Here is a 23,056-nt window from a genome sequence, read left to right as displayed (position 1 = left end):
TAGTTTTGTGTTTGCAACAAAAAATGTTTTGTACACACCCACCCACAGAATAAGAGTATTTATTTCTGACAGAAATTTATTGTCATTCCATTTTCAGCCATAAAAATCTGGGTCTAACCGATCCTTTACAGTCCCTCAGATAAATGAAGTGTCATTTCAGACACCAATCCAGATACTGACTCCTGCTTCTGAAAAAAATCAAAGTTGGTGTTCCCCTAGGACAAGTATGTTTTAGTAGATGATTCAGATATTGTTAATTTTTTTCATTTCACCATGGTTTAGACAGGTAAACAGACTGTGTCTGTAGAATTCAGTGCTTTTGTGACAGCTTTTCAAATCAGAGAATTGCATTTCATACAAGGCATCTCTGCACACTGAAAAATCCTAACTCATTTAGTGTTTTACTTGGACATGGACATGTTCATATGACAGTATGGTGTATGTTGTCGTATTTATTAGACAGCATTTTGGGGAAATGTATCAGCAGGAGGTAAGACTGAGGCATACCACATGATTTTATATAAGCAACTTAGGCGCTTAAGGTCAGGGTTAGTTTCTAAAGCAGCCTATGAAAAGGGGAGAGGGAAGATGCTTTAAGAAGAAAGTGAGAACAGGAGCCCTAATTTAAGTTCGCTGAATTGCCCTCAGAAGAGCCTCCTGCTTCATTAACTATATAGGGAGCAGAGTGAGATTAGGTATCTAAATCAGGTGTCTGGAATCAAACCTTGTATTCTTTGAGTTGCTGTAGTTTGAATATTGACCATTCAGCTAAATAACTCCTTCATTGTTATACTGAGAACTTAAATTGTGTTATTTCCCTGGATAAATATCAGTTTCCGATTTATTGAGTAGCATATTTCAGCCTAATAACAAGCTTGATGTTTTCTTCATCAATTTAGTCCCGTATCACCAGCTTCTATGATTCTTATTACTAGTTTCGTTAAAATGTCACTCCTAGTGTCTTGTGATCATAGAATGTTTGTACTTGGTAACGGTCCAAGGGGATGGAGGGAAGAAGCGGGATTTATTATTTCAAATCTAAAGCTCTTATTGTGGTAATATTTGACTCTTGCCATTTTAATACGTACATAGTTTTTAACAACTGATGGAGGGAAGAAGAGAGCATTTATGTGAATTCTGTGGTTTGAAGTGGCTCCACAATTAAGATTTCACAGACTAATGCTGGAGAAGTGAAGAACGTGTCTCCTTCTGCCATGTATGAGCAGGAGAGGATATTTCATTAAGAGAACAGCGGGGTAATATTCTGATCCAGTTTGTTTAGGTTTCATTGAATTATTGTGTGACATTAGCAAAAGTCAACAATAACATGTTTTAGTCTGTGTTTGTTACTCATTGCAGGATTTATAATTAGCACTAGTGGAATATATTTCCAATTACTCTTTATAGTGTCTTATTTCAAATGTTGTTAGTATTTATTTATTTCATTACATAGGAGTTTTATGTGGGTCGTATTTTTCTGTTTGGGAGTATGGACTGGTGTTTGCTTGTGTGCACACAGTACAAAGAAGAATTGTAGAATATAAACTTTAAATGGTGGTGTCCATTGTGCATTTCATGTAAAGTTTCTCTTGTTAAGGCATCACATGGTTTTTTGATCAAATATTCTATTTAAGCATGGTTTATAATTTTTTTTAATCGGATTATGTGTTTGAGACTTTGCTATAATAGCGTTGATATGAATTTTCCGACTTTTTTGTACAGGACCCTTAAGAATACAATTTTCCATGTGACATAACCTTTGTCTCTTGACAAGGCTTCTTAAAATTATCATGCCATAATGTAAACCTGACTATGGAATAGGGATTCTTTCTACTAATCTTTTAGTAGTATCTCAGTCATCATCATTTTGCACATAAGCCTTGTGACGTGAGATTTGCTCCTTCTGCTATAATTTATGAACGAGCATTTGTTAAATTATTTTGTTACAGTTTTTGAGATAACGTTTCAAAACTCTGCATTTTGTAAATGATAGCAAAAAGGATGACAGGATGGGACTTTCCAAAGTCACTTTCTGTGCTGGAGCCTGTTACACCTGCAACTACAAAATGTAATGTGCATGATTTGTTGTAGTCTGCATTGTTATGCAGTTTCATCAGTATTCCAGTCTTAACTGTGCTTGATCCTTGCTGACAACAGCAGCCATGGTTTTTTGGGTGGGTTTTTTTGTTGTTGTTGGGGTTTTTTTTGTGAGTTAAGACAGAATTAATTTTCAGAATTGGCAGACCAGGGAGAACTAGAGACTGTGAGCCTTTTATGTACCAGCAGATATTACAGCAGCAGTGTAGTACTGTTTTCATTATTGTTTAAGTCATAATTGGTTTTGATCACTTTAATGGGGACTATAATTTGGATAAAGAGATATTACTGAAGTTTTGAAAGTTAGATCAGAAACTAATGTTTTAAAAATGGATTTCAAGATACTTATTCTTCATGAATGATACTTCTTACAAATGTTTAAAATATGGTTACCTTGACTGACATCCTGTTAGGTGGAATTTGCTGTATAAGGTACTGAAAAATCTTTTCTTACTGGGAGCTCTATACAGATTAGCAGAAAAGTAATTCTGGATTATTTTACCTACTTCTCTTTGTCTTTCTACCATCTTGATATTTTTTAATTCAAACTTGGTTGTAGGTCATCAACTTGATTTTTGTACTATGCATGCTTTATTTCTCCTAGTTATAAAAGTATTTTGTCCATTAACTACTTGTCTGTACTCCATTTACAGGTAATATCATGTTCTCTGGTATTATTTCTGTCAGAGTTCCAACATTTTGCAAACCTAAAGCAGCTAAACAAGTTTCATGTCAATTAAGCCAAATCTTTATATGAAATATGTTCCAAAAAGTAGTCAGTAGTATAAAGTTGTAAGTGAAGTGTTATGTCGTTATGTGTTTTTAACATACCATTAAACAGCAAATACCTCCAGGTAGCTTTCCAGACCAGGTAAACTGAGAACTGTATACTACTACCATATTACATTAGACAATTTATTAACAGAATTGTATCTTGAGGGCATGAAGTGCTTTCCTATGAATTTCCAGAATGTTGCCTCTTCCCCCCTGCGGTCAACTAATACTGTTTTCTGCCTTGAAGAATCTGTTTCAGGTGATCTTATATGGGATAATTTTTACTCAGAAGTCATGCCATATACAAGCTTTCTTCAGTAATAAACACCAGAATTCCTGATTGAATTTGGCTTCATGGCATTGGTAGGCTAACTTAAGGCACTCCCACCCTTAACGGTCTTCACTTGTTCCTGCACCACTCTTCACTTACATTGGCACAACTAGTTGTAAGGATACATGGGAAAGTGAATTGGTCCAGCTTAAAAGAAAAGGAGTGTGGAGGGGGGACATGAAAGAAATAAATTCTCCCTCTCTCCCAAACCTGCTTTTAGCCAGATTGTTTTTGTTGAGGAATAGCTTGAGTATGCCTGCAGGGAGTGCTGCTAGGGTCCCTGCTCCATGTGCAGCTGGTAGCAGAAAAGCAAGTATAACATCTGGATGGATAAGGAATGGGATTGGAAACTCATGGCCAGTTGATGAAAATGTTTCTTTAGAATCTGTGGTGCAACATGAACTAAAATAGTAGGTGCAATACTGGTCATCCCATCTAACAAATTATTTTTCATAATTATAAGGGATTTAAGATAATAGCTGTGATGGAGATCAAGGCCCTGGAAAAAACTTGCTTTGACACAGATGAGGCAGAGCGCCTGGGATTACTTATATTTCAAAGGAGAATGTTAAGGAAAGTTATAAGCCCACCTGTAATAAATGGTAAATGACAGTGTTGATCAGGAACTTCTTTTCTTGATCCCATATGAGTTGAAATTACAATGAAGTTAAGAAGTGTGAAATCCAGATCTGGTAGAATAAGATATTTTATATACCTATTCTGTCATTAAGATTCCTGAGATGATGGGATGTGTTGCGAGTCCCCAAAAATGTTGTGGTAAAGAATTTTAAGGACTGTTTCACTGTGTTTCAAGGCTCAAGTCAATCTGTGTTGGAGATGTGAGTGATGTCTAACGTGCGAGACAGGTTCTCCCCATTGGTAAGGTTCATCTGCATGCAGTGAATAAATACTGGAGGGGCGTCAGACTCTAGGAAGGTATCGAGGAACTTAAAGCGTTCAGGATGCATAGGATAAACGAAGGTCTCTTTTTCCTTGACGGGCTGAGAGGAGTTGTCTGGCCAGGGAGCAGCCCAGAGTGTGGAGGCACTGCGTTTGTTCTGAAGTGTTACTAGAAGGTATTTGCAGGTGGGGGGTGGGAAATGGCCTTTTGAAATCGAGAATTGCTGTGTTCCTCCTGACCATCTGGGAACAGGGAATAAAGAAATAAATTCAGAAATGACACTGATGATTTGAAATGGGATTTCCTAGGTCAGTAACAGGTACTCCCAAACCTGTAGATTTCTTGTCTTCATAAAAACCAAACTGTCATGGTGGGGAAGAAAGTACCTTTTTATTCTTTAATGTTTTCCTGTTTAGTCTTTCTTTCTCTTTATGTAGTGCAAGAAGAAAGGGGTACCCTAAAAAAGGCAGGTAGCAGTAAGAGTTACAGCATGTTGATCTGTTACCACAGAGTATCACCTGTGCTTTCTGCTTCCTGTTCTTAACTTCTGCCACTGACCTATTTTGTAATACAAAATTATTATATACACTGTTTTCATCATTTTCACCATTCCATTCCTTGATTATATAAATTTGGAATGAAAGCTTACTGAGGCTGTGAATGTTTCTTATTTATATAAGAATACATATACATATTCATCTGTATGTACAGCACTGAGGACAGTGGGACCTGATCTGTGCGGAATCTCTGCATGCTAACAGAACGGGAGGGAAGGACATCACAGATGAACTGTGTCATGCAGTGCTGGTAGCTAGGTAAATTAGGTCTTTTTCTCTCATCCCACCAAATAAACTAAGCCTAGTGGTACTCATAGTAGAACTTTTTGGGACCTAGCAAAAAAAAGGAATCGTTGCCTAATTTATCATCACTTTAGATAATTTGTGGGTGATGGGTGAGTCTTCAAAAGTCAAAAGAAAGGCACAAAGAGGAAAAAAGAAAGACGACATTTTAAAGTCAATGAATTTCCTTTAATTTCAAGAAGAACATTGGAACAATTCAAATGTTTTAATTGCCTAGAAGCAAGTCCATGTTGGCTATTTATTACATGTCTGTGTTATCAGATGACTAATATTTTGTTTGTGATAAATTGAATGGTCTTGCATGTAGTGAAAAATATACTTTAGTACATATTGGGATTTTTATTAAGTCCTTAAAGGTTTCAGTGCCTTACAGCATTCTCATAAACATGATAGCAAATACTGGCTAGATGGAAACTACTGAAAGTTGAATGTGCAAAGCTAGTTGGAAGATAATACACAGAGCATAGTTCTCAGTGGTTCACTTTCCAAATGGAAGAATATCTCATTATGAGATCTGCAGAAGCGGCTGCTCATTGAATACTGTTACGTATTTCCATTAATGAGCTGGATGATGAGCATTCTTATTAAATTTGTAGATGACACCAGACTAGGAGATGTCCGGGTATGTATAGAACAAAATTAGAATTTAGGAGCATCTCAAGGAATAGAAGAAATTATTAGGAAAAAAAGAGCTAGAGTACAACTTATGAGAAGGATTTTATGCAGGAATAATCAACTATGCAAATATAGTATAAGAATAGCTAGTCAAGCAGGGTCATACAATAAGTTATAAACTGAACGTGAGATAATGTTGCAGTGCTGTCACAAAAAAAAAAAAGCTATACCGTGTTTTATGAACAGGAGAATCACCTGAAAAATGTGAGAGTTAATACTCTAGCTATTTTTAATGCTTATAAAACATTATTATTGAAACCTGTGAGGAGTGCATTAGGTACACAATGTGCGTGCTTCAGGAACTTTCAGACTAATTGGAGACAGTCCAGAAAAAGGTTCAAAATCAGAAGTAATATGTGACTTACAAGGAAAGCTCAAAATAAAAAAGAAAGACCTCGGTTTTTAAGTGTGTAAAATGCTGCTGTAAAGAAATAGGGTGTGTGTATTCCCAGTCCCTAGTGTATAGGCTCAGTTAAACTAATGCATTTAAATTGATATAAAGGTGGCTTAGGCTACACATACGGAAAACTTTTCAACAGTGGGGAACAAAGCACTGAACAGATTGAGTTCAGAAGGTTTTAAAAATCTGGGGTTGGTCAGAACTGCCAACAGGAAGAGCCTGTTGGAATTGCTAGGTCCTCTTGTTCTCAGTCCTATCTGTAAGTCTTTTTTTCAGTCTTTTGTATATTTTGATCACCTGCTTTGATCTTATCTCATTATCTGCATTTGTTTCTTTCCTTCTTGTGGTGCTGTCTGGTATTTTCTTCTTCCCTGCCATGTTGTTTTGTTTCTGCTGAGGTTTCCACTCGTAGTTCAGATGTAGAACAGAAAAACAATTGTTTCTCTTCCATGAGTAAGATGGGGGGTTTTTTTGGTCTTGCTTGTACAAAAGCATACTTCACCTTTCTTCTCAGGGGTCAGTTTTTCAGATCATCTTGTCTTGCAGGTGTTCACTGAGCTTAAGTTCTCTCTGCAGGTTCTTTCTTCCATCGCTACTTCTGATTTCCATCTGAACTCTGTCTCTGCTCCCAGCTGGATCTCTCATGTGAAACTCTGTCAAATATTGATTTGTAGTTAAGGTACACTTAGCAACTTTTGTACTACTCTATTCAGTTGTCTGCAAATTTTGGTTTCTTCTGCCTCAAGAACCATCACCATTTTTAAAGTGAAGCCACTCCCTTCTGCACAACTGCCCTTTATGCTCTGCTTATTGGCCTTCTCAGTAAGCGCCCTCATTTTCAAACCTTTCTCCAAGGTCTGTTCTGCATCATGATTTAGTATCAGGAGTTAACTCTGGTCATAGTCCTAATCCTTCTGGACTTGAAGTCACTGGCTTCTTTTGTTTACTTTTTCCTTGTCAGGGTGATGCAGAGTTAAAAACTGGAATGCTTTTAAATAATGCCTTCATAAAATTTTGGAATTTAGTAGTGGCAAGAAAACATCTTGGTCTTTTTTGAGTTGTTAGTAGATATGCTGACATGATTTTGTCCTTCCTTATCAGCCAACAGTAACAGTGTTGGGTGGAAGTGAGAATTTTAATTATTATAATCTTGGCCAGAATTTTGAGTGCTGCCTTCATTTGCAGGTTGTTCAGATCTAGTTTCGTTCCTTTGTCAGGTTTTTACACAGTTGTCTTTTAAATTAAGTTTTCAATTCAACTTTTATTTAAGATTTTCTTTTTGCCATCACAGAATGAATGGTTGTCTTACTGTCACTTGGGCCTGTATTTTTTTCCAGAAAGGATATTTTGTTCATTTGTGTCAAATAGAATCCAACTTCAGTTCAGGAACTCTGTAGCTGCTATTGGCACACTCCTCTCCACAGAGCCACCTGGAGAGAAGAACCAAGCTGCTTCAATGGGGGAAAGCTGTTGGTCCACTAGTGCTCTGAGAGATTCCTCAGTTATTACTGAGTAGTACTAGAATAAGCATTTCTTCTTTCTGCTTTACATTTTATAATCAGAATTTAGTTTTAATAACAGCACTTTTGGAAACCAAATTACAAAAGAGGATATTTTTAATTGCTTTTAGTGTGTACGCTGTTTTCACATAGTTTTCAATTTACTTTGTCAAGTGTTTTCATCTTGAGCACTTTCTTATTTCTTAAAGTAGTCTCAAGCTGTTAGTCATGGTCATTGGTTCAGCCAGTTCTACTGTTTGGTGTGGCTTTTTTTGGTTTTTACTTTTCATGTTGTGATGTTTTAGTGTTTTGTTTTTTTTTTTATTTGAGATTTTCTTGTGTTAATAGTCTTTTCTCCTAGCCTAAAATCCAATACCCTTCATCATTCATTATCAAGCATTGCATGAAATAATGGAAAGATACTCCAGGATTGGCTTAACAAAGACCCAAATGGGTGTACTAATGCTGTCCTTTTACAGCCATATAGCGTTTCCATGGAAAAATTGTGTTCAAATATAACAGACTTTGCCAATTGTTACTATGTGTTAAGAGAATTTTGTTCTGTTTAGCACACTTGGTTATGTCTAACAGGAAAGCAAACTTGCACTATTACTTTATTGATTATTAGTTAAGCATTTTTGCATTGGGGAAAATTTCATTTAGAAATATATCAATATTTATATTTGGGTATTTACTTTTTTTGTTTTCTTTATTTTGATCACAATTAGGGGAATTCCTTGGTAGTTTTTAGTAATCCCAGTGACATTGAAAGTCACAGACGTGAAAGACTCAGGCAGAGAACCCGACTGTCTGTACAGAGTGGGATGCAGTACCTTATTCTTTTAGTGAGGCTGTAGCAGGTCTGATGTCAGTCACTTCAGAGACCTTTAGACCTCAGTGCTCATTTATTGCTAAAATGTACCAGCTCTGCTCCTGCATTATGAAGATCATCTGTCAACACTTTGAGATATTCTCCTTTGTTATTAAGCTTGTGATGCTCTACACTGTCAGGTTTTTTGCCAATTATAGTTAAGGTACAATGGTGTATTCACTGGATCAAAGTCTCACACTGGCGGTAGAGGAATGATTTGTAAGTCTTTATTCATCTGAATTGTACAATAGAATACCTGAGGAATGCAAATAATCCCTCTAAGGACTCAATAGAAAAGCTGTTAAAATGACAGTCTAAGACTATTATTATTCTGAATTGGTGTTTTAGCCAAAAATGATTATTTCTTATCTTGTTGTTCCACAATAGTTCTTAGTTTATTAGTTACAATGACCATATTTACCAAACAGAAGTTGAATCCAATTTTTGACATTACTTTCATGCTCATTTCTTTTTTCCAAGTTTGCATGTTTCATTCTGTCTTTCACTTGGTATATTATTTAATTAGTCTAGATTCCAGTGTTAGATACTTTTTTTTAAAAAAAAAAGTATGCACAGATGTTTAAGTACACTTCTGAATAGCACCATTTCTAGATACATTTTCTGTAAAAGGCTGGCATTTGTAAGCTCTGAACTTTGGTATCCAGTTTGTTAGCCAAAATAAATTAGTTAACTACAAATGTCAGTTTTAGGTGCTGTTAAATGTCACATGTCATATTCAGAAATGCACCTTGATTGTGATTTTCTGTTCAGACGTTTCTGAAGGCAACAGTGTTTCAGTATCAGTTCTGGATACCAGACTATATTTTCATTGGATAACTGGAGGAAAAAAAGATTAGTATAATGAGGATTGAAAACCACTGACGGGGTATTTACATAAGTAAATGATAGAAGACCAGCCTCATATAACAAACGTGTGAAAACTGTTGAGTGAACTTTTATATTCTTTGTCCCATCTAAAACCCTACTCAGTGGGCCATGCACTTAATCTCATAATAGCTCTGATCCCCTGCTATTTTCTTTGACAAATGTGTGTTGATGAACTTGTGGTTCAGTTCATTTTTTTCTGAAGTGACATTTGCATTGATTATTTAAAGGTTTGCAGGCCACAGTTTCAAAGCACTTTAGTATAATAGCAGTTAAAACCTTAGTCTAAATCTTGGAGATTAGCAGAACTAAGAAAAAGAACTCAGCAAGCATAAAACCCTGTGCTGTATGGTGGGTGCTTCAGGTCTGAAACATCTACAGCACCCAAAGTACTGTATTTTGTACTTTGAATCTTAGCGTACTACAGGAAGTATTCCCATGCCTCTTGTGTTTTTCTGCTGAGCACACAGAATTGTCATTCTTACCATTCACACCTGTTCGGAAATAGTGCCCTGTAAATAACACTGAACTCCTTACAGGTAATTGATTAATATCTCCCTTAAATTTAAAATAAATAGTACTTGCAGTCATGAATGTGATACCTATGTTTAAAGATTGTTTAAACAGCTGCTACAAAGATTTTCTTAATTTTAATAGGATATTGAACATTCAAAAACTTAACACCACACATCTCTAAATTTGTAGTTTCATTCAACTAAAAAAAATACGTATTAGATGTACAGAAAACTACTACTGATGCTCCAGTTATTGATGAACAAGAGAAATAAGAAAGTTGATTCTTTATTTTAAAATAATAGTAGTATAATATCTATAATCTTTGTCCTGGGGAGATAGTAGAAAGGTGTGAGAAATTAGTAGAAGCATGGCTCTGTATTCATTAGTTCTGGCGTACTCCAAAATCAATACCCAGAAAAAGCAGGATGCTGCCTGCTGTCCAGGAGTTTTATAGAGTGTAGTGTTCTTACCTGTCTGCTAGTATCAGCTGCCCTAGCCACCGAGATGCTTTTTTTGGAGGAGGTGGGGGGGTGGGGAGAGGAGAAACTGAAGACTCCTAGTTTTACCGCATTTGATAAATATCATTCTTGGAAGTCTCAGAAAAATGTACATCCGTGGATCTACAAAGTTTTATTCAGTTAACATTTTAGATTGCAAGTATTTAACCTCTACCAAAAACCTAGTTGTTGTCTCAAATTATGCCTATTTCTGATAGATTAAATGCCAAACAGAAACCAAGAAACAGTGAAATGTTAATGGAGTACACCTGAAGCAATTGCTGCCTGTTAATGCCTTGACCTTGGAAAGCAATACACAAAAAGATGGCATCATAAAACCGTGCAATTCTTATGAATATGTATGTGCTACTTGATAATAATGAATGTGGTACAGCCATGCATGCACTACAAGATAATGTTGTGCCCTTTGTTGTCTACAGGTTGATAAAAATTAAAGAGTGGGTGGACAAGCACGACCCGGGTGCTTTGGTCATTCCTTTTAGTGGGGCCTTGGAACTCAAGTTGCAAGATATGAGTGCTGAGGAGAAACAGAAGTATCTGGAAGAGAACATGACACAAAGGTTAATTAGCATTCATTTTCCCTACACTTTATTATCAACTATTTCCTTGCAGTAATTTAATTGCTTGCGCTGATAGAATAATAAATGACAGAGTAATTACCATTATAAAGAGAGAATCTTCTCCTTTCTTTACCATGAGACAGAGTGAAAAGATTTATTTTAAATTAAGTTTTTAACTGTCATCTGTCATCTCTGTACAGTGTTTTAATTATAACATAGGTATTAGTTATGTATATTTTTGAGAAGGAATGATCACCAAAACTGTTTCGTCATCCATGGGGAATAGGGACAGTGGAGAAAATTTTGCCATAATTTTTCTGAAGAACTATAATAAATTGTTTCAGTATTGAATTTCAGTCAAACAGTTATGCTTTCATGACCCGGAGTCCTGAAAATTGCATGAGACCAAAAGTGCTGTCTGATACAGTGATTTAAATTTATCCTATATTTCTGTAGCCTGCCAAATAAACAAATCAAAGTACTGTCTTTGTGATTCTGCAGTAAAAAAGTAGTTCTTCTGAAAAGAGTTCAAAGAGAAAGGCTACTATGATTATTGCTGTGTTTAAAAGTAGAGTCAGCATCTTCAAAATATGTGATGTCTTCCCATGTAAATTGATTACTTGGGGCATTTAGCTGTTTTATGTGTGTATGTTGAATGAATTGGATTCATTTTTTTTTTCAGTGCTTTAGCAAAGATCATTAAGGCTGGATATGCAGCACTCCAACTAGAATACTTTTTCACTGCAGGCCCAGATGAAGTGCGTGCATGGACCATCAGGGTAAGATTCATACTTATTCATCAGCTATATCCAGTTCCACACTATTGAATTCAGATTGATATCACTGACTTTGAAGTTTGTCATGGTGGCGGTTAGCTAGTCATTACAGATGAGGTTTTTGTCCAGGATAACTTTAATTATTTGTGAGCTGCTGAACAGTGAAAGTGGAGCTGCATTGATTGAGGCAGGTAACAATTGATTCTGCCTATTACATAGTCTGAATTTCTTCATCCTGTAGAATCTGTCTACCCTCCTCCTGTGGTCAGAGATAAGACGTACCAGTATTGTGCTTGCTTAATCTGTGTGACTGGGTTTGTCTGCAGTGAAATTGATGTTGCTTTTCATTTTGTATTCACTAAGTTTGTTTGGGTTGCGGATGGTTCATTCCTCCTTTGCTTTGCTCGGATTACATTTTCAGCAATAAAAGCAATATAACATCATTATATTCCTCATGGATACACAGTTGGGCTCAAAAAACTAAAATCAGTGTGCAGTAATTCAGGTCTTTTACTGACTTAAATATCTAGACCTAGTTTATTTTGATAGTTTTTTATGTTTATCCAGGAACTTATGTAATGCCTAAAATTATTTTATGTATTTTAAATATTGATGTAGAATGATTATAGCCATACAGATAGACTAATTTATTCCCAGAGGACAGTAAGAGCTGGGCTGTAGTGGTTTGCCTTTGAATGTAAATATATTGTAATATAAAGATTAGTGTTGAAAAATATTTTGAAATGCATATAGTTACAAACTCTATCTTAAAAAATTACAAAAATGTCAACGTTTGGAGGTACAAATCTGTCATTGAGCTTTTATTTTTTGCATGAGTGTATTTAGTGCTGTGCAGTGAATTTCAGTGTGTATTTAATTTCATTCAATGAAATTAATTTGTTTTCATTAATCAACATAATTTCCAGTAAATCTATATTTTTATTAATACTGCTACAGATGTTGTGTATATATTTTAGCACATTAAACTTATTTTCCTAAAAGTATGTTTATTTTTTTAGCCTTTTCATCTCATCTCATCTCCTTTTACAAGATAACTGCTAGCTGAAGTCCCTGAAATAGCTACCAAAATAATATAAAAGCAGAAGTTTTGTTGTTCTGATTCTTACCATGTTTTTTAAAAGCATATTCTGAAACTGCACTGTTTTCAGTAGGAGAAATACTTGCTCTTTATTAGAAAATTTGAAAGCTGGTTTATCTTAAGACTGATTGTAAGTATCTTTGATTTAATGTGCAAAGATATTTAGTCAGGTAAGCATCAGTGAGTAGCCATATTAACCCAATACATCTTTTATTGTAAAAACTGTGCTTTACAGTGTCAGACTCCTTAGCACTTTAACATGCTTTATTAAGCAGCCTTTAGGTCACCATTATTTCTCAAATTTCTCTCCATGGTTGTATGTGCACAGAATGTATGTCCTTGTAATTTAAAGCATGCGGTTGTAATGCATTCTTCTCCATTGCATAAACTAAAATTATCTTATAATAGTTGCCTGTGATTTTTTTTTTATTTTTTAGTGATTCAGTTGTTGACATTTTGGTAAAAATACTCATTTTGATATGTATTAGACTTAATAAAATTATTCTGAAACAAAAATAAGCAAATATGTAGGGCTTGAGATCCATAAATAATTTTTGATTACAAATGTTTGCCAGTGAACGTTACCATTTAATTGAAATTATTTGGATGTAAGTACAAGTCTTGAGTAATTCAGATTTTAAAGTTATTTAAAAATCTTTATTTTTCTCACTTTTTGTATGGAGAGCTAGGGATCGAAGTGAATCTCAGAACAAAACATAATCATAGCTTCTAAAATCAATACTGCTGTTGATACCTATTAGGAAAAACAAAGCTGCCTTTCTTTAATATCAGTTGGTTTATCTGTGGCGAAGGTATCTATCTGTATGTCCCAATACTGAGAATTACCTAGCTGTATGCATGACATTTTAAATGATCTGAAACAAAGTTTCAGCAGATCCTGAAAGCATATCAAAAAGGAGAAACCTCTTTCCTGCAATCAGTCTTCTTAAATGCAATTAATTTTCCTCTGGTCTTTGCTTTGACAGAAAGGGACGAAGGCTCCTCAGGCAGCAGGGAAGATTCACACAGATTTTGAAAAGGGATTCATTATGGCTGAAGTAATGAAATATGAAGATTTTAAAGAAGGAGGTTCAGAAGCTGCTGTCAAGGTGAGCTCCCCATCTTTTTCTTCTCCCTTCCTCCATATGCGCCATTTTTCCATTTCAAGTCTATTTTTCACTGAACAGTCACCTCTAGCAATAGACCAGAATTTATTTTCATCTTTTACTTAAGAAAGAGTTCAGATGCACCAACTTACTGAACAGGAATGCAACTATTTCAGTATCCAAGATATGACAGTTTATGGACTAGATGTCAACACTAAGACCAAATGCTATGCTACATTTTTTTTCACGTTAGTGTTCAGAATTTAATAAGCTTTTAAATGAATTCGGTTTTGAAGAATCAAATTTTTAAGATGAGGTTGTAGATTTTTGAATCACCTCTAAAAGAAATGCAAGAAACACAGAAAATCTCTTTCTTCTAACAGTGTGTCATCTTGTTTTGAGTTTTCAGGAAAGGTATTACAAATATCAGATGCAAATAGTTAAGAAAATATTATATTATAAAAATGTGCCTTTTTTTTCAGGATTAGTGGATTCCACTCCTAGGCTTTGATAGGCATAATTAAAATCTTAAAATTTGCTATTTCAGTATTTAATTCAATCACCCTTTGATTTCTTATTAAAAAATGACATGCCTTGCTTTGATTGTTCAGGGTGCCATTAACAGTTGTACATAGTCCATGAAAATATATTACAAAAGGTGAAGTTTCCTAGCTACTATCTACTGAACAGACAGTGAATATCTTTAATGAAAAACTTTTCTTGAGCTCACGCTGCTTTGTAGTGACACTTCTATTAAGAGTTTTATCTGCTTTCTCAACACTAGAGGGCAGAGACTGATTGGGTGCCCAAAGTTGTGCCCTTCTTAGAGCTGACAAATTATATCTGATTTGAAGTTATTAAATATGAAATGAACTTGTACATATCAGATGTCATAAGAAAAGCTGTTCTTCTCTGTGTTGCTATTGCATTATTTCCACCTTTTTTAAGCAGAGAAACTTCCCTTTATTTCATACACATCTGATTTCTTATTTGGCATTTTTGATGTTTTATTAAGACTTTTATTTTATAAAATTGCAATTACAAAGCACATTAGTTTGATTTAATCAATCTCAGTATTTGAAAGCTCCTACACGCTATAATGTGTTAAAGAATTTAAAAGGTTCAGCTTTATTGTTTGCTATTTGATAGCTTGAAAGGTATGCAAAACTATGATTTCAAATTCAGCTTATTCTCAGTGGTATCACTAAGGAAGATCATACTGAGCAGCGGGACTTTAATAGGTTTGTTTGAACCCCAGGAAGTGAGGGAAAAAAATCCCAGTATAATTGGTTCGTTGCGGCATGTGAACTGCCTTATGAAAAGGGAAGTAGAGTTGTAGTTGTAAAGTGAAACCACAGCTATAAATAAATCTGATATTCAGCAGTCAGAAACTGCTTTATGTAACCAAGATTCAAATTTTGCCAGCAACAGTTTTTGATGCTCAAATCTGAGTGTTTTCCCTGAGAGGCTACATCAGTTAATACCTATTAAATTAATCTATAAGTATTTTGCATGTATATTTTTATTTACTTTTCACAGTGTGAGATTCTAAACATCAGGCTTCCATGATCAATTCTTTTTTCTCACGATGAAGTTTTTATTGTTTTGAAGTATCTGTAAAGCAAGCATATTTGCATTTGTTACTCAGTTTTTAAATCAAGGTTAGAAAAAACCCTTGCTCTTAGAAGAATGTGTTATTACTCTAGTCTTTTCTAATTTGCATTTAATACAATGTTTCATGCCATACACAATACTAATTACTTTTATATTGCTGGTAAATTTCAAAATTAAATTTGGGAGCTTTTAGGAGTCAACTGAAATAACAGTGGTAATGGGAGTTGCTTGCTTTGTATGTTATCAAGTTGATCGATTTTTAAGTTTGATTTTGTGTGTGTCTAACACCAGTACAGCATAACTAATTTAATGCCAGTGCTGTGAACTATACACTGAATAGCTCTGTGTGGGCTTTGTAGTCTACAGGGATATCACATTATTAGCAATCATATCTGCTTAGGCAAAGCTGGCTTCTACAGATGGCTGCTTTCAAGTGCAAATGAACTGGTTAGACGTGTCTTGTTTAATACATACTCAAGATTCACAAATGGGTATTGATTTTTTCAACCAGTGTTTCTGATAGCAATGGAAATGGATTAAATGGTCTCTAGAGAATTTAAAGGAACACTGTCACTTTTAATTAACTGTAAACTGGTAACAAAAATACATAAACTTGCATTAGTGTGTCAAAATGTATTTAATTAAAGAAGTCTATGCCACTTTGACAGCATGCAATAGTGTGCTAAAAAAATCTGCATTGTTACTTCATGGAGGTCAGTTTTTTCTACAAATATTTGTGAGTAATAAATGTATTCAACTGTTAAATGTTTCTGTACCTGTGCCTGCAGCTCATGCTTGCTGATTATTTTTACAGCACTGTTTTATTAGTGTTTATGCCATCAATTAGTCTAATTACTCTTGACTTTGAGCATTATTAGGATCTTCAAAGGAAAGAACTACTAAGTCTACTTGAAAGTAAACCTTTTATAGTCTAAACAGATTTCCGGGGGTAAAAGGGGGGAATATAAAAACATTTGCAAAGTACTTTTTCTTATTTATTGATGGTGTCATATGGGGCAAGGTCAATTACGATTCACTATATATTTATTGTTGAGGCTATTTTATCTGCAATTTTCTGTAGGCTAGCATCACTGGTGACAACATTCAAATAAGGAATGATGGCAATGAGGTTATCGAGCCTCTAAATTTCTAGACAGCAATATGGGGAAATACGTTGCTGTACAGAGCGGGTTTTGTGAAAGAAAGGTGTCTAAGTTAACTATGTACCATTAATCTGATCTGTTCTACTGCAACTAAGGTCATTAGTTAACAGCTTTCCTGTAATGGGATCTTAGCATGCCACCACTGTGATAGTGTCATTGAGAATAATGGCACAGTGAGGTCTTGCATGGAAGCACTTTCTCCTGCAAGAGAAAACTTCAAAACAGGAACGGTTATTGAACTAAAGCAGAAGCTCTCAACTTTTCCATATTGTGGATCACTTTTCAAGATAAATGCTTCTGCAGACCACCTCCCGCCCAGTCTGTCAATCCTAATGCACAGCTTCTCTGTAGCCTCTATAATACTAGGTTTAATTACAACAAGATAAAGATAGAAAAATATAATAATAAATTCTGATGCGGAGAGTACTGATATTTAATAGATTCCTTGACTATTTTCTGCTCTCAAGTACAGCATTTTCGTAATGAATTTTCTTTTCATGTCTTTGGTCTACATGCCTTCTCCTGTATCCTGGTTTCACAGCCTATCTGCTCTTATATATGTCCTTCTGAAGCAAATTTCTTCTAAAGGAGATTTCTGACAGGAAAACTGAGCCTGTGTTTTGTGCTTCTCAGTCCTTCATTATCTGGGCACAAGCAGACAAGAGAGCCCCGCTCGAAGCATGAGGCATGTACGGTTGTGACTTTTGCATCATGTTCCCATCTTTAGTTTTGACAGTACTCGTTTGTCCAGCTTCTCAGAAGTAGTTCGTATAGCAGTCTAATAGCCATGCAGCCATGATGCAAACTGTTGCCAATCGCCCTTTCCAGCAATATTGTTTTAGATTCCTGCCGCCAGTGTTTGCCATCTGCAGGTTTTTTAGATGAAGAAAAAGAAAGCCTGGAAGCTGGAAAAAAAAAAATTGAGTTGTTTGTGTCCCTTATCTTAAGACATGCCAGGGTCTACATGTTTACCACTATATAATGCAGATGGCATTTAGGCACCACCAATTCAGTGGAGGTTAAATTATTTTTCTATATATTTTATATGTATGTAAAACCAAATTCTGTCAAACTGAGGAGTGTTGTGGCTGTCAGACTCTGAAGCTGAAGCAGTACCATTTCTTTACCAAAATGTATTTAAGTAATTACCATTTGAAAATACTATAAAATGTCTAATGAAATAACCCATTTTCCTTTTGTCTGTTCTATTTACAGGCTGCTGGAAAATACAGACAACAAGGCAGAAATTACATAGTGGAGGATGGAGATATTATCTTCTTTAAATTTAATACACCTCAACAACCCAAGAAGAAATGAGTATCAGATGTTCATTGCTCAGAAATAAACTGTGCTGCTTCAAAAAGCATATGAATTTTTATTTAGGATGGAATATCTGGAAACAAAAAGCATACAGTTTCTACCTAGGGAACTTCCCCTCCCCCCAGTGAAATTATTCTTGTTTGTTTTGAATTAAAATATGGCACCTCCAGCGAACATGCAAGTTCACTAAATGTGAACAGCTTTGCATTTCAAACGATTAAGACCCTACTCCAAATTGTAGAAGCTTTTCAGGAACCATATTACTCTCATGATACTTCATTAATCTCCATCATGTATGCCAAGCCTGACACGTTTGACAGTGAGGACAATGTGGCTTGCTCCTTTTTGAATCTACAGATAATGCATGTTTTACAGTACTCCAGATGTCTACACTCAATAAAACATTTGACAAAACCAGCCTTGGTGTGTTTGGGGATGTCTGTATTGACTGACTGTGGTGTGCTGAATGCGATACGGCACCTGGTGGATGCTGATTACAGAATTTTAAGACGTGTATGATACAGTAACTGGCAGTGTGGGGCAGCTGCAATTGTATCTCGAAAGTGAGTCTTTCATGGGAATCAGAAGATTAGGATGCCAATGATTTGTCTCAAAAAAGTTAATGAATTTGTAGATGGACGTTCACTGAAAGATGATAGTAAGGATAATAAGAACGATACAGCGTAAATTATTTTTACTGGAGAGAAGAAATATATGTAGAAAAATCATGTTATCTTTGAGACTGAAGCGTTGTTGTTCAAATCATTTGGAAAAAGTATTTCATTCTTGCCTTGAAATTACTAAATTGTGAAGTCTGGAGCAGCAGTGCCTGATGTGTGTTGTCCTCTCAGGTCTGGTTTTCAGGCCAGTGGCGGGTGACACAGATAGTGTTGTGAAGGAAGAGGTCACGCTGTGCTGGATAGGTAAGTCCTTCTGCTGAAATAAGGTTGCAGCTGTGAGCACATTTACCCCCTTTGCCATGAGGGAGAGCTAGTCTCTTTGGGTAACAGAAGAACAAGTTTTTGGCAAAAACAAAGCCGAGTTTGTACTTTTAATGCGAGCTGTAGAATTGCCTTTACTTGCAGTCTGTTTGATGTATTTAAAACAGCCTGGCTTTTTCTGCAGTGACAGTGTGCCTGTGGCTTCAGCTACAGATTCATCAGGGTCAGGACTGGGAGAAATGCTGATGTTACCTGTGGCTGCTGGTGTGCCAGACCTCTCACATTGCTGTGATAAATTTGCTTCCTATAAACTCTGAAAAGGCAACTTATCACTGACTAACCTCCCCTCTGTGTTCAAGAAATTGGGAGCGCTGGTCATGTCCTGCTCCGAGGCTTCCCTCGAGATGCTGCCTTTGAGCTTCATTGCTCATTTCTGAAACAGTAAGACATGGGTCAGCCAGAGCCACAAGGCTCATTGTTAAAAAGTTGGCATCATGCCTTTAATTGCACTGAGGAGAAAGAGGGAGGGCAGATGACTTCAATACGTAGTTGTTGATTTTGTTTTAAAGAGCGTCTCCTTTTTTTTTTTTGTGGTGGCAGGAAGGGGGCGAGTGTTGTAAAGCAGGGAAATTAGGACTTCAGATGTTTTGGAACCCTTGAAATTCTCTTTTGTATCATTTCCTTGGTGCAGCTTGTATTTGTTCTTGGAATTTATATTGATGTTACATAATTGAGAAAAGATTAGGATCACCAAATCTTTTGTTAAAAGTCAAATCCAAAAGAAAATGGAGCCTACCTGTTTCTCTTGGAAGTCAGCAAGGTGCTAGTAACAGAGAAGGGCTCATGCTGGGTTTTAGATGCAGTGAAAGTGAGAAGTGGATATGTGTTGGCAAAAGAGAAGTAACCTCTTCACTGCACTCATACCCGCTGAAATGTCTTCTCTTGTCCTGTCTGAAATTCATTCTGGTTTCCGAAATGTTCCTGTGCTCCCTCATTGTTACCTGTTACATTGTTACGTGTCAGTGAAGAAGCTGTTAGAAAGAACAGCACAATTAATGGATTGCTTTGTATTTTTGCATCTCTTTGTTACATTTAATAAGCCATATTTGTTTAGATTTGAACGTGTATACTTCACGATACCTCCCTGTTCTAAAAATAATTATAAATTGAATAAGTTGTTTCTGATAGTTTTTTTTAAGCTATTACAATATTCTGAAGATAGAAAACAAACTTAAAATATTTGCCACATATTTAAAAATATACTATTGTGTTTTATGTTTCAGTTTATTAACTTGACTGAATAGTTTATCTCTTCAGCTGTTTTAACTAATGTTCTCTTAATTACTGAAGCTAATCAATTATTCCAGAATAAAACCAGGTTTTATTAAAAGAAAGAATAATCTGATAAGCTCTTCCAGTCCTATCACTGGTGACTTGTGGCAGCCTGTGTTTCTCATCTGTGGTTCTGAGTGTACATCTAAGATGTACAAATCCTAAAACCTTGTAGATATATGTAGCAAGTGTCAAGTGCTCTGTTTTAAATAGAAACTTTAAATAGAAGCTTAAGCCAAGCACACATTTACACATTTCAGCCTGCACAGGAGATTCCAGTGTAATGCATCCATCGGACTCACATTTGCTCTTCGAGTGAAATCTGCATGCATGCTCTTCACTCAGTGACCTGTACTCGCTGGGGGTGATGATGGTGAGTAGAAGACGACATTTTGTTTCTCCAGCTGGAGAAGGGTGAGAAAATATTGTAGGCACTGCTGTTCCAAAATACAGAAAGTAGGGGATTTTGCAAAGGAGGAGAAGTACTAACCATGCCTCGTAACTTGCATTCCTCAGTGCCTAAAAGCCATGGCATTGATGGCATGTTTCTGGAATTAAACAAATGGTAGTGGAACAGGGAAATTGCTGCTACCTGCCTCTGAACTGACCAAAAGGGAGAGTGCCAGAGTGATGTGGAGAGGTGTGTGAAAGCCGCTGTGCCTGCACTGGCATGACATGACTGTAGGAGTAGACCTGGAGAGCAAAGCAGTTGGCATGGAGGACCTGATGTTCCCACAGCAAGTATTTGGGGGACTACCGTGGACTAGTTGCAGGCTGGTCCCATGAGGAGTTAGAGGGCAGTTTTCACTTCAGTCTCAAGAGACAACCAGTTTGCTGTAAGATACCCGAGGGATAACCAGTTTGACTCCTGTGCAATGCAGAACAAAGTAGGGAGAGTGTGTGTGTGTGTGTGTCTGTGTGTGTGAAGGGCCATGATCAGGAGATTCACTTTTAAAAGTATGTTTCTAGTCAAATAAAAACATTGCTGTAGACAAGTAAGGGCTTACTGCTGTCTTATTGGCAGAATCAATGGCAATATCTAGGTGTTCTGCTTGGGCACCCCAGTACGTGACATTTCAGATCATTAAGAAGCACAAAGAAGAACAGAAATTTAACTTTTGAAAGTGATTTGTACCCACAGATAACCTCTCCTGTAGGATAGAGGTATCCTGCACAGGGGGAACAGGCTTGGGTTTTCTGTGTGGATTAATATATTGGATAAAACATAATATTGTTTCTATAGTATGTTGTTACCTAAAGTAAAACAGATAATGGATATGCTCAGTAGTCAGTGATGAACTAGAAATAGCCACCTAACTGCCTGAAACTCATGTGTGTGTCCAGCTATTTGGAAATTGAAGTACACTTTTTAGTAGGATAAGAGCCACCAAGGTGTAGCTGGCCATCTCTCAGCTGCCATTTGAGCATCTTTGGGGTCAAAATATTCCACAGAGGAACTGAAGGATTTCCATGTCTTTCTAAATTCAGTGTGGGTGACAGGCTAAAACAAATACTTATTTTGCATGGTTTCAGCTGTGCACTTCTTGCCACAAGATGATGTGGATGCTGAAGGTTGGCAACTGTTCAAAAATGCTTGGACAAAGCTGTGGAGGAAGAAAGGGGGTTGACTGGGGAAAAAAAAACCCTGTTAAAACCAAAGATATCACCTCTGCACTTGGAATGTCTGTAAGTCATAAATTGTTGGATGCTGGGGGAAAAACTGGTATGTATACCTTGTCTCTCTCAGGCACCTGTTGTAAAAAAGTGGACTGGATGGGCCTCTGATCAGACCCAATACCACCATTCTTGCCTCCTCTCCAAAGCAACTTTTCTTCAAAGGCTATCCCCAAATACCAGTAAAGAACATGATCTCTTTAACATCCTTCCTGGTTCTGCATTTTGATTAAAATCTTTATTTAAAAGACCAAAACTAGTATTGTCTTAATTTCATCTTCTTTGCTCTTTCATTGACTATGTCCAGCCCTGTAGAGGTGGCAGCATTACTGTAATTGCTTTAAATGATTTACCTTTCCTGAAGAATCCTTTCTAACCTGCTGCAGGTTTCCATCTACCTTCTACCCTTCATCACCAAAGTTTACCCTGATCTCTTCACAGACCACAGGGCCTGGTTAGTCAAGGAGTCTGTATGCCAGAGCGCCTGCTTCAAAAATGCCATGCTGTAAGTTGTATTTTCCTTCCTCCTCTCCCACAGAACAGGCTTCCAGCTGGAGCAGCTGCCCCGTAGCTGAACACCTCCCTGTGCTCTGCCGGCACTGCTCATGGTTGCCCGGCGTGCTGTGGGCAGGGGCAGCCTTGCCAAGCGCAGGGCACCCCGGCACAGGGCGCTCAGCCCTGTGGCAGTGCGCTCTGCTCCTCCTGCCTCTGCGCCAGCAAACTGGCAAATAACCCTCATAGCTTCAAGAGTGCTTTCTTGGTGCAGCATTTTATGTTCTTGTAGCTGCCAGGCTTGTTCAAACTGTCCTTGCAGAGCTCTGTTGGGTCCATACCATGGCGGTCAGCAGTGATGCATGTCCCATTCCAGCGGGTAGTTTAAACACAGTTTCTTCTACCAGATGCAGGATAGGACTGTAAAATTGCATTTTGAAAGAGCAATGTGTGTGGCAAGGTTTTCAGTTTAAAAAAATTTAGCTAAATTTTAATGTTTCTCTCCACGCATGAGCTCAGCTCACAGAGGATGAAGGGGGGTAAATAATTAGAAGTTAGTAATTGTTTAAAACTAATAATCACTTGTTTTCATTTTTACTCCCCCCATACTAATTCCTTATGTTTGATTATGCTAATCCACCATTTCACTTCA

At 36.6% G+C, this 23,056-nt stretch overlaps 1 protein-coding gene across 2 annotated transcripts in view; it reads left to right on the top strand.

Annotated features, from left to right (window-relative positions):
* The window catches only part of OLA1 (Obg like ATPase 1), a 101,988-nt gene extending 83,606 nt beyond the window's left edge, over nt 1-18,382 (top strand). The window contains exons 8-11 of one of the 2 annotated variants that reach the window (XM_074910448.1): nt 10,747-10,887; nt 11,570-11,666; nt 13,749-13,871; nt 17,861-18,382. In XM_074910448.1, coding sequence (XP_074766549.1) covers nt 10,747-10,887; nt 11,570-11,666; nt 13,749-13,871; nt 17,861-17,962 — 463 coding nt within the window. In that variant the 3' untranslated portion in view covers nt 17,963-18,382. The remainder of the gene's footprint in view (nt 1-10,746; nt 10,888-11,569; nt 11,667-13,748; nt 13,872-17,860) is intronic. The other variant, XM_074910449.1, reaches the window with a different exon arrangement.
* The last annotated feature ends 4,674 nt before the right edge of the window (nt 18,383-23,056 follow it).

This window comes from Athene noctua, chromosome 7 (assembly GCF_965140245.1).
Source record: "Athene noctua chromosome 7, bAthNoc1.hap1.1, whole genome shotgun sequence".
Taxonomy (NCBI): Eukaryota; Metazoa; Chordata; class Aves; order Strigiformes; family Strigidae; genus Athene; species Athene noctua.
This window is presented reverse-complemented; position numbering and strand designations above follow the sequence as displayed.